The 12386-nt window shown below is 39.6% G+C and overlaps 1 protein-coding gene and 1 long non-coding RNA gene across 3 annotated transcripts; one reads left to right on the forward strand and one right to left on the reverse strand.

Annotated features, from left to right (window-relative positions):
- The first annotated feature begins 352 nt into the window (after window positions 1–352).
- On the forward strand, window positions 353–3199 carry AP4.3A (protein kinase family protein). Its single transcript, XM_077355939.1, has one exon. It carries the CDS (start codon window positions 485–487, stop codon window positions 2996–2998), a length of 2514 nt encoding a protein of 837 aa, XP_077212054.1. The 5' UTR covers window positions 353–484; the 3' UTR covers window positions 2999–3199.
- A 567-nt stretch (window positions 3200–3766) lies between these two features.
- Window positions 3767–9753, reverse strand: LOC143847200 (uncharacterized). Of its 2 annotated transcripts, XR_013234969.1 has the most exons (4): window positions 9488–9753; window positions 9183–9296; window positions 4419–4472; window positions 3767–4254 (listed from the first exon to the last, which is right to left on the reverse strand). It is a non-coding gene; the product is annotated as an uncharacterized LOC143847200 (long non-coding RNA). The 2 variants fall into 2 exon arrangements; XR_013234970.1 differs by lacking the exon at window positions 9183–9296 and having other exon boundaries at window positions 9488–9747.
- Window positions 9754–12386: the final 2633 nt, after the last annotated feature.

The raw sequence follows: 12386 nt of genomic DNA on the forward strand, positions 1-12386 counted from the left end.
CTTAAATCGGGTTGGCTTTCTAGCACTAACCCGGAATCGGGTTGAATCCGTCGGGTCCGGCCCAAGTTGCACTCTTATGAAAAAGACAGGGCACTGGGCCAGGCGGCAAAGGCTGGAAAATTCTTCAAAATAAGAAGCCGCGTATCCGCGCGCGTGTGCGTAAATGCCGGTTCAAATCGTTCTAGAATCACAACAAAATCTAAAAAGACAAAGAATTAAAGGCAGAAGAGCGTCACAGAGCCTGTAAATTGTATAGGTGGGAGTTGGTTGGCCGTCCTTTTATTCCCCCATAGTCAAACCAGATAACCAATAGATACAAAGGTTGAAAACGAGTTAAAACAGAAAGAGCTTTCAAAACAAACCAAACCAAACCAAACCATCCCAAATTTCTTGGTAGTAATCCTCAAGGATAGAGAGCGAAACCCAATATGTAACGTGGCCGGAGGAAGACCTTGAGAAACAGTAACTAACAAACACCATAGTCATGAAGCTGTTTCATAGTCTCTGTTCAATCCTACGCATCGAAAACCAACCAACCCAATCCAACCCAGAAACCAACTCATCAATCAAGAATAAGAAGAAGAAGAAGAAGAATAAGAAGAGATATGGCTGTTGCCCGAGTCGGATTACCGACTCCTTTTGCTGCGTCTTTGATCATATCACCTTTTGTTTATTGCGCCCTATTCCCGAAGCCGAAGCCAAGAATCAACAGAATCAGAAGAATCAGTTTCAGGATATAGATGGGATTTTAGCTTCTAGGAAACTAGGAACTAACCATCCACATATCTTTAGCTACACCGAGTTATATATAGGTTCAAATGGATTCAGTGAGGATGAGATTCTTGGGAGTGGCGGGTTCGGCCGCGTTTACAAAGCAGTCCTCCCTAGTGATGGGACCGTGGTCGCCGTCAAATGTGTTGCTAATAAGGGAGAGCAGTTTGAGAAGACTTTCGCGGCGGAGTTGGCCGCCGTGGCTCAGCTCCGGCACCGGAATTTGGTACGGTTAAGAGGTTGGTGTGTACATGAAGATCAACTCCTACTTGTCTATGATTACATGCCCAATCGTAGCCTTGATCGTATCCTATTCCGCGGTGGTAATGGTACTCCCTCTCTGCTCGCTTGGGAACGTAGACAATCCATTGTCTTTGGCTTGGCCGCGGCCCTATTCTATCTTCATGAGCAGCTTGAGACCCAGATCATTCATAGAGATGTTAAGACTAGTAATGTGATGCTTGATTCGAACTACAACGCGCGTTTGGGTGATTTTGGATTGGCCCGGTGGGTCGAACACGAGATTGAGTCACCCACCATTGCTGTAATGTCCTCGTTTTCTTCGGCTTCATCTTTGTCCCGGGGGAATAATTATCAGTTTAGGTTGGCGAATACGAGTAGAATTGGGGGAACAATTGGGTATTTGCCGCCTGAGAGCTTTCAGAAACGGAGTCTCACAACAGCGAAATCTGATGTTTTTAGCTTTGGGATTGTTGTGTTGGAGGTGGTATCGGGTCGCCGTGCGGTTGATCTGACATACCCAGATGAGCAGATTGTGTTGCTCGATTGGGTCCGTCGATTGTCCGATGAGGGGAAATTCTTGAACGCCAGTGATAATCGACTCCCGGATGGATCTTACACGCTTTCCGATATGCAAAGGCTTATCCATCTTGGCCTACTTTGCTCGCTCAACGATCCCCAATCTCGTCCAACCATGAAATGGGTGATGGAAACACTTTCCTCCAAAAACATCAGTGAATTGCCGGGGTTACCATCTTTTCAAGCACACCCACTTTACATCTCCTTGTCCTCCACCACCACTAGCGCCACCACAGCCACCACTACTACCTCAAGAGGTTCTGCTGGTTTGTCTAGTTATGTCACTGCCAATGGAAACACCATCTTTCTCACTGCTAATGAGGATAAAAGCAGTGATGGTCATTCCGACGAGAGCCGCCATCACCGTCCCACGGCTTTCCCTTCTGTGGACACACCACGGGAAATATCGTTCAAGGAAATTGTCGATGCCACAAACAATTTCTCCGAAGATCAGTTAGTTGCAGAGTTGGACTTTGGTACTGCGTACCATGGCTACCTCAACAACAACAATCTCCATGTCGTAGTGAAGCGACTCGGATTCAAGACATGTCCCGCATTGCGAGCTCGATTCTCCGATGAGCTCCGAAACATGGGAAGTCTCCGCCACCGAAACCTCGTGCAGCTCCGCGGGTGGTGCACCGAGCAAGGGGAGATGCTTGTAATCTATGACTACTTGTCACACCGCTCCCTCAGTCACCTCCTGTTTAACCACCAGGGCAAACACCCTGTTTTACAGTGGCGCCACCGTTACAACATAATCAAATCACTTGCCTCCGCCATTCTTTATCTCCACGAGGAATGGGACGAGCAAGTGATCCATAGGAACATAACTTCCTCATCGGTCTTCCTCGATGCCGACATGAATCCGCGTCTGGGTTCATTCGCCCTTGCCGAATTTCTTACACGAAATGAACATGGCCATCACATTGCAACTAGCAAGAGCACTTCTCCACAAGGGATCTTTGGATATATGGCACCAGAGTACATGGAGTCAGGTAAGGCGACTACCATGGCCGATGTTTATAGCTTCGGTGTGGTAGTGCTCGAGGTGTTGAGCGGGCGAAAGGCGGTTGATTTTCGGGGGCCTGAGGTGCTTTTGGTAAGGAAAATCCATCAATTTCATGCGAGGAAGAGGCCATTCGTGGAGCTGGCGGATTGTAGCTTGGATGGGAATTATGACCAAAGGGAGATGTTGAGGCTGGTTAGATTGGGCTTGGCTTGCATACGTTCGGATCCAGAGTCGAGACCAACTATGAGGCAGATCATAAGTGCACTCGACGGGAAGGACTACTTACTGGATCCGGTGACATCGGAAGGTCGAAGAGAGGAGAGATGGGAGGAGTGGAATGAGAGGAATGCTTCTTCTTTGTCCTCAATCAAAAGAATTCAAGCCCTTGGGATTCTCTAGTCTAGATAAATAGATAGATAAGGTGATGGGTTTCTTCTTCTTCTTTCTTTTGGTTTACTGTTTTCAGGTATTATTTAGTGTAAATAGGGAAGAGTTATGTCTCTAGATGTGCTATCTTTAGTTTATGTTGTAACTCTGCATCAAACCCATGTATACTTGACTTCTATGTTAGAGAAATGACAATTGAGAGGATTACCTTTCTATCTGCATAACTTTCGAACTTGGTAGATAAATAAAGAGCAATAGGCTTGAACTCTTGCGCGTGGCTCTGATATGCCACAGCTCCAGTAAGTTCCAAATCCTGCAGTGCAGAACATTGGCAAGACTTCTCCATTAGGGTTGTAACTTGTAAGTAAATGCTTAACATCTCCTCATATCACCAGATCAGAAGATTCTCCAAATAAAGAAGGTATCTACATGCCAATTCCACGGAATAAAATATGGGAAGTACAGTTAACGTTGGATGAAGAGTGTTCTTTGCAACTAATTTGAAAATGTTAGGAAATGTAGACCTAACATGCCAGTATCAAACATTTTTATTAACAAGTTCCATCATCTGGATCTCACCCAGAGTATTTCTCACTCTATCACTGTGACATTCACTTAGAAAGGAAGAGATTTCTCTTTGGTCGTCTATATCAAACCCAACACAATTTTTTAAGGTTGAGAGGAACTCATTGAAACCGATCTTCCCACTCTTGTTCCTGCATGTATTTACACGGAACAACAACAACAACAACACACACACACACACACACACACACACACACACACACACACACACAGATAATCTTGTTGTGGTAAGATGCCCAGGGGACTTCTCCCAAGAGGTAGCCTCGCTTAGTGCCCAGATCATATCTTTCTTGTTCAGTTTACCATCACTATTATTGTCTAGAAATAAAAATGCTTTGACTATTGTATTGAATGTGGCCTCAACCTGTGGCGATCCCATCCTTGATGTCTGAAACAGTTCAAAGTTGTCATAGGAATCCAGCATGTACCTCAATTGCAAATGATTTACTTTATGATATCAAGGCGATATAGTAAACATGTTATGGATAGCAGTAGAGGTAGGCTTCATCAGAAGATAATAAGGCTGAGGAGAACGATGAACTCATTGAAGTGAATCCCTTCATTTCCATCCAAGTAACAGGAATCATTTAGATCAGCTATTTCCTTCTTTGTGAGATGGACTTGTTATTTTCCGTAAGCATTTCTTCAGTTTTTCTGGTTGGTAGTTGCATTTGAGTCATCATCTGTAAGAAGCATTGGCAAGTGAATTGATGTACAGATGAACTCAGAATGTTTCTGAAACTGTACAATATGATGATGTCTAATACTAAATGTGGGGACATTTTTTTGACATTGTGTGAAAATGAGATTAAATAAGAATATAACCTACCAAAGTTACCAAACTCACCATATTGTCGAACAGAATCTTGATATTCCTCAGCTCTTCTTTCTCATGATTATGCTGTTAAATGATTTGAAGGCATGTCGTATCATTTTGCCAGTTACAAAGTTTTTTCATTAGAAGCAACACTCAAACCATCTACACCACTGGATTAAGTTCACTAGGCTAAAATCGAAGCATTCATGCACCCAAAAGTTGGTGCATTTGTTCTTCATTAAAAGCAGGCACTTTTGAAAATTACAAAGAAAAAGCTTGCAAAGTGGGCCAATAGAGAACAATTGTTTTTGTATTCTATAACAACCACTGGTAATAATGAAAACATCAACTCCCCGCAGATATACCTCTAAATGCACCTCCAAACTTCCACCCTTATCCCATCTACAACAAGTACCCGAAAGACCCACTGAGCAATCTTTAAGATGCTTCAAATCTGTCATAGAATTTTGAGTTTCGAAGCGGCAAGAAAGAATACTTTTGAAGGGTAGGATAAATTTACCTATCTAAAGTTTAGCATAATGTTCAAAAAATATTACTTAGATAGCAAGACCCCCGACCCAGACATTATGCTGCCTATAAAATTCAATCAATAGACTTTTGCAGGAGATAGTCAAACTGTGCTGATCATAAATTAAGGGCAATGATATTTTCACCCCCCCTGCATTACGCATGCGCCCCCCTTATCACGTGATTTGATGTCAAAAAGCACCCTTTTCACGTCAAATCATGTTGTAAGGGGAGCGTGCGCGTAATGCAGGAGGGGTGAAAATATCATCTCCCTAAATTAAACGTTCTGAGAGGCATCTAGAGATTCATGTACTGTTGAACCACATTTTGCAGCCATTTCAACCACTACCGAGGACACTGATATGAACTTCAGTACGAAAACCATGCGAACCAGGAACAAAAAACCAAGAAACTAGATTTTTCATTTCACTATTAGTCTATTGCAGCTGCCAATCATGACTTCAAGATACAGCCAAATGAATCAAACTTATGAACAGCATACAGACCTTTCTATATCCACATTCACAAATTTCAACCTCCTGAGACCCACAAAAGGTGTTATAAAATAGACAACAAGCTATACTTCACATCTCCAAATAAACATCCAGATCTTTATAAGTTTTGAGGCCCTCAAAACAACATGTGGTTAGCTGTTATTTGCAAGGACAGATTGGCTTGTCGCCCACCACATTTGAAGGATCATCGTCCCCCCAAAGTCTCCCCACAAGCTTCCTTCTAAGGATGTAGAAGACGGTATGAAATGGCCTTGGGAGAGGGAGAGGGAGGTATAATTAAAGTATAGCTTGATTGTGTTACTTGGAGGAGTGGCCCACCTTGCTGATACTCTTCGTCCCGCAATTACTTGAGGGCATCTCCTCTACAATTCCATTGTTGATCTTGCACCTATACATCCCAAAACTCACTTCCCATAAGAACTTCTATAAGTTTCCAAATTGATGTGGCTTTACATTCAAAGATGATTTGTTTCATTTCTTCCAAATTCCCCAAAGAACAGGAAATGGATAAATTTTATTTTATCTTTTTTAATAGTGGGTATAGATTTACTAAAAGAAGCAAACACAAGAAGCAACCAAGATGGTCAGCTGAAGCTCAATACAAATCACATGGACCACAAGATGGCAAACAAATGAACTATGAAGGAATATGGTATCCCGCAACTAACAGATTGTGCAAAATGCCTTCTTTTGCCAGCATATCAGCAACGTCATTAGCCTCTCTCCACTTATGCTAAGACGTAATGTCTGCCAACGGGAATGTGGATGACAATCCTCATGAAGGCTGATCCAAAGGTTGTAATTATGAGTCGCCAATCGTTTTGCACATTAGCAGATCCATGCAGGCATGCAAGATGCCCGGAAAAATTGCCTCGCGTGTTCATTTAGGAAATCAATTTAGATTTTAAGAATTAAGGTATGGAGTCTGTTGAAAGAAGCTAATATAAAATGATGAGAAAAATAACGATGGTTATACTAAACACGGAAAATTAGGCAGCTAAAGCAGAGTACTAAGCTCTTTGCTTCAGCATTGTTAGGGTTACTAACCTTAACCCTAACACTAATCACAATTCTAAAGGAATGAAATGAAGAAAGAGGAAGAGATTTAGCCCTCTGTCTTCTTGAATAAGGTTTTTGAGAAGTCTTAAGGTATGATCCGCCAAAGCACGAGGAATCTTGTTGATTTTTATAACTTGTTCCCAGATTGATTTTGAAAGGGGATCCAAGTGAGTTTTAACATATCGCCTAGAGTCCTAGAAAATATCGGCATTGTTCAGGGATTTTGGGTGTTTTCTTCTTTAATTTTTTTGCGGGTATCCTAGTTTGGTTGCTCAATTTCTGGTGTTTACTAGGTGTTTTGGTTGGTTTTTGGGTGCCATGTCATCTACTAGTGATGTTTGGTTCAATGTTTTGATTCAAACTACTAGGAGACTACTTGCCTTGTCTCTCCCTTGTTTGCCCATGTGGCATGACTTTTGTCTCCCACCAAACTACTTGACTTTTGTCTCCCATAAATCACATTTCACATGTAATTCATATAATAAATTATGTAACACATATTGATATAGTATACCACAAATCAATTATGATTGGTTCCAATATTCATTTCGATTTTGGTATGCGTTTCCGTGGGGATGGAAATAGAAACATTTTGTTTGTTTCATGTCAGTTTCGGTGGAAATTTAAAGTCATGCTTACCACTACTCTACGAGGAGACTACTTCACTGATATTTCACGTGTTGACTACATCATTACTAATTCACCATTACGCTACAAGGCAACTAAGTGCAACCAAACTGACCCCAACAATTTTCTAACCTACGAATTGCCATCGGGTTTCTAAATTTCTAAAGGAAAAGAAGCTAAAAAAAACTTAGAGAAAATGAAGGAAAAAATTAAGAGATTCTCTAAGGATTGCTAGAAGTGGAGATAGCATAGGGCATTTATAGGGAACTAGAAGATTTTTGGGGTCATCAAGATTTCAAGCATTTTCACTTCAGTACTCCATTACTTTCAGTTTGAATAGTTAGAATTCTGAATTTCCTTCAACTAGATGCTAGATTAAATTTCACTAACCATTTAGATCCTGTTGAATTGGATCTGACTCATGTAAAGATCAGATCAGAAGTTTCTGCAGAAATTTAGATAATTTTTTCCAGCAAACTAGCACTAGACCGGCCACTTTCATATCTTGGAGAAGCGAAGTCACCTGCCCACACTAGTCTCTTACCTCAATAGGGCTAGGTCCAGGATCACCTAATGATGATCCACAAAATTGAACTTGATTTGGTACACATCAGGTGGGTAGATTTTTCATCATATTTTCCCTTTTTGCCGACTGGTATGTCTTGCCATTTGCCATAAAGGACCACTTATGATGGCAGAAAAAGAACCATTTCATGTCAAACTGCCAAATTGGAATTCTAAATATACTTAAAGCAACATGCGATGGATAAATAGTTGGTTAGCATCTCCCTCTCCACCATACACATGTTAGCCAGTCTAAACTTCTGTTTTTCTTGAATGTTATGTGCATAAATTTTGTTTGCTAAAGTTGTCCAACAGAGATCCATCACGTTGTCGCCTTCCCCAAAAGGGAATCAAAAATGACTTCACCGAGAAGATACCTCAATGTTCCTACAAGGAATCTAAGAAAATTATTAAGATTTGATTCATCAATCTTTACGGTTAACTAGAAAGACCTAGTCCCTCACGCCCTACCCACTACTATCTCAGAACACTCTTTCATGACTATATCCCTCCAAGAGAGTAATCTATCTGTGCTTAAGAAATTATGTCAAAATGGCTCATTATCTCATCTTATATCCTCCCAAAACATAATTCCTTCCCCTGCCCATTCTATGAAGCAAATGATTCATGAAACTTCCTATCTAAAAGGGAACCAAGCATTAACTTTTCTTCATAATTTCCATCGAGATATCAAATATCATTGAAGCTTCTAGATCCATAAGAGAACATGAGCATCTGTAAAATTCAACATCAATGACCCACCCAGTAGGCATCCTACCTAATCCCAAGTAGCATCTGACTTACTCAAAGAAAACAATGACCCTAATTTAGGCATTCTACCAAATCTCAAATCCCATCTGATTTACTCAAAGAACACAATGACCTTATTCAACATCAAATGACCCAGTAGGCATCCTACCAAATCCCAAATCCCATCAGACCTACTCAAAGAAGACAATGGACCTTGCAATACCCAAAAGAGAAGATGAACATATGCAATTTCTTAATTCAACCTCAATGACCTTGTAGGCATTCTACCAAATCCCATCTGACCTACTCAAAGAAAACAATGGCCTTGCAAGATCCAAAAGAGATTATCAGCATATGCAAGTTCTTAATTCAACATCAATGACTTAGTAGGCATCCTACATTGACCCACTTGAAAGAAAACAATGACCTAGCAATATACATACTAGAAGAGAGTAAGGTTTGATGGGTTGAATTTTCTGAGCTTTGGTATGTCATAGAATCTAACTATTTGGTTCCATCATGTCAGGAACAACATATGATGTTTTCAAATAGTCAGTATCAGGCTATCAACGAACTCACAAAATCAACAACTAATAATCAAATAATTTATGTAGGAATGTCAATGCTAACACATACAAAGAAAGAAAAGTGCTGTAAATAATCATTTCTTCAACAAGTCACATGATATTTGGTTGAACAGAGACATTCAAATGAAGATTGCATGTTAAATAAAAGACATGGTGGATTATACCATTTCAAGTGGGATGGGTCATCAAGATCCTAAAAATAGCAGAGAAAGAGCCCATTTAGGTGTACAGTCCAATTGCATCCATTTTGGGTGCAAGTTGTGTATAAATTTGCAGTCCTAAAAAAACCCAGTTGCCATTTTAGGGGTAATTTTTCAGGTTGCCAAAATACACCCAAATGCAAGTGGGTTACAGAACAAAACTGACCCAAAGGCACTGGTTTAGATACAACAGTCTAAAACAAGAAAATAAAATGTAAAAATGGCAAAACCCCAAAGAGAAATGCAATGGGGGAGAAGTAGAAACTCACAAGGTGTTGGCTATGATTCCCAGTTGCAGAGGAAAAGACGAGTTTTTTTGTTTTTTTTTTTTTTTTAATGGTGGGAGGAGAAGAGAAAAAAGAAAGTAGCACTACTCAGTACTCACCGACCCACCAACATAGGTGATGATTATCAGACCTATCTATGTCTGCTTTACGTACATTTACTTTATTAAATTACACAGAAAGGAATGGAGGAGCTTTCTTCTCCTCTTGCCATGGATGGAATCTAATCAGTATATAAAACAATGTGAGAAAGAAAAACGTGAAATTAAGTCCTTATCTCTGTAACAAGTTTGGGTTAAGTTATAGGCCGATATGTCAGAAATAATGGCCAACAAGCAACAAGCAACAAGCAACTACTTTTTGTTAATATGAACATCTTTTCAACAAAAGATGGAATAATTAGATTTTGAGTCTCAATTTACCAATGGATGGTAGTTTCAACTCTATTGACCCTGCAGTGGAGCCGCGAAAAAGACCATTTTGCCGTCTCATACTCCTTTATTAATTTTTTGGGAAATGATATCAGCACAACCATATTTTTGTAGCTGGAGGGTCCCAGCTTGTTTTTTTTTTTCTTTTTTAATTGGCCTGTGAGAGTGTTTTTGAGAACTGTAATAAGCTTTTGATAGCTCTTTAAACACCGAAAGACAAGATGCTTTGTAGAAATATCAAAACGTGGTAGTGCTGATATCATTTCCTTTTTTTAAAGTATTTTATCTCTGCCTTATTCATTGCACCATAGACCCCACTTCATCACTAGGAAAAAGAAGACAAGAAGAAGAAAAAGAAGAGGAGGAGAGCAAGAATAGGAAAAGGGAAAAAAAGAATTAATAACAGAGTAAGGCCCTTTTCGTTTCAGATTATGGCAATCAATGGTGAGCACCCAAACCAATTATTTGACTCAAATTTAGGCGTTTGTTTAAGATTATGAAAACCGATTGTGAGTGCCAAACTGACTATTGGACTCAAAATTATGTTTAAATTTGGACTCACGATCGGTTGCTATAATCTTAAACAAACAGTGCCTTAATGTAAATTTGAGTCCATAATTGGTTTGGGGGCTCACAATCAGTTGTCATAATCTCAAACGAACAGGCCTTAAGTAAAAGGAAATAATTTATCAGGTCAAAATTTTGGAAAAAAAATAAAAAATGGCAAGAATATTGAAAAATCATCAAATTTAGACAAAAAAAGCCAAAAAATTGGTGAAAATGGAATGATTAAGGTAGAACCAGCCCAAAATGGACCGAACCAGTAAAAAATGGATCGACCCAGCAAAACATTAGATGGATCCCAATTTTTCGCTTTAACCTGATGCATTGTTGGGTCGACCCGATTTTTGTCATGAGTTGACCTGGTTTTTTTTGTTTGCTCGACCTAATTTTTGTTCAGTTCAAACTGATTTTTTGTCAATTCGACCTGAAGTTTTTCCTATTTTGGCCAATTTTCAAGATTCTGTAAAATTTTCAACCATTTTTTAATAGTATCTGTCGATTTTTGACTAAATGAGTTGTTTCTGTTGGTTGTTATCATGCTGTTGCTGTTTTTTATAGAAAAATTAGTTTCTTTTCCACGTTGCTTTTTTTCTTTTTGACAAAAATTAGTTGTTCCTGTTGTTCTTCGCCATGGCACCGCTATTTTTTAATCTCTAATTTAACCGTACTTATATCATTTCCTAAATTCAGTCGGAAGTGTTTTCATGCAATCCAAAAGGGCTTAATTTCGTCCACAATTTAGCCATTTCCTCGGCCCAACCGCTTTGTTACAAGGCCAGGATATGAACATTGGAAGAATCATCTTCTACAATTAAATGTCCAAACAGGAGGAAATAATTTGAACCCTATTCAATTTTTATTTAGAGGGGCCTTCAATTTATTGTTTCCTTCTAAATTATAGAAAGAAAATAATTCCTAAGGCCTAGTTTGGATTGCAAGAATTTTGTGAAAAAGTTTAGAAAGGAAAAATACTTCTAAAATGTCATACTTTTTGTACACACCGGAAGAGATAATTGGAACCAACCCTATTCAATTTTTATTTAGAGGGACCTTCAATTTATGATGATATCACTGTAAATTACCATAATCACATCATTTCCCTCTAAATCGTGGAAGGAAAATATTTTCCCAAGAAATTTTTTCCATGAGAAATGTTTTTCTTGCAGTCCAAACAGGGCCTAACAAAAAAAAATTTCCCACCAAAAATATTTTTCTTGCAATCCAAACGGGACCTTGGGTATATGGACAAGGTGATTTCACCTGGATTCCAACATCGAAGGCGTTCGGCAAATGAGACCGAATGAGTTGGCTAAAAATGGAGTAGAAAGGGAGGAGACATTGATACAATCTAGATGATAGTGAAAGGAGGCAGTAAGGGACAGAGGTATGGAATGGGACTGCCCTTATTGTCTCCCAAAATCTATGGCAGGTTGGAGCGTGATCTAGATCAAAGCAGTGCCTCTATGAGCTCTGCAGCATGACAAAGGGCATACATACATATGGGCTTATCAATCAGCAATAGAAGCAAAACCGAGAAGAAATGAATGTGCAATTTAGGGTTCAGGGCTGCCACTGTTTGGATCTTAAGCTTACTGGTCAAATTCAAGAGGGGGAGGGAACCTCTAGTTGCTGGATTTATGCAAACCTGCTGGATGTTATACTGGAAGCTAGCACAAGCTTATTTGGGAGGGGCATCTCTTTCATTCTTGATCACCTATAAAATGGAGTCTGTTAAGCTGCTTATGTTGGGTCTATTTTTGGGAATACATTGTAGAACTGTTGTAATGGTAGACAAATTGTCCCTAGGCTTTCACAATAAGAAAAGTTTTGTTATCCTCTCAAATAAAAAAGTGAGATCTGCAGCTCAAACTGGCAGATCATATAGAACA

This window comes from Tasmannia lanceolata, unplaced genomic scaffold (genome assembly GCF_043159265.1).
Source record: "Tasmannia lanceolata isolate RefF3 unplaced genomic scaffold, GAP_Taslan_0.1 ptg000015l, whole genome shotgun sequence".
Taxonomy (NCBI): domain Eukaryota; kingdom Viridiplantae; phylum Streptophyta; class Magnoliopsida; order Canellales; family Winteraceae; genus Tasmannia; species Tasmannia lanceolata.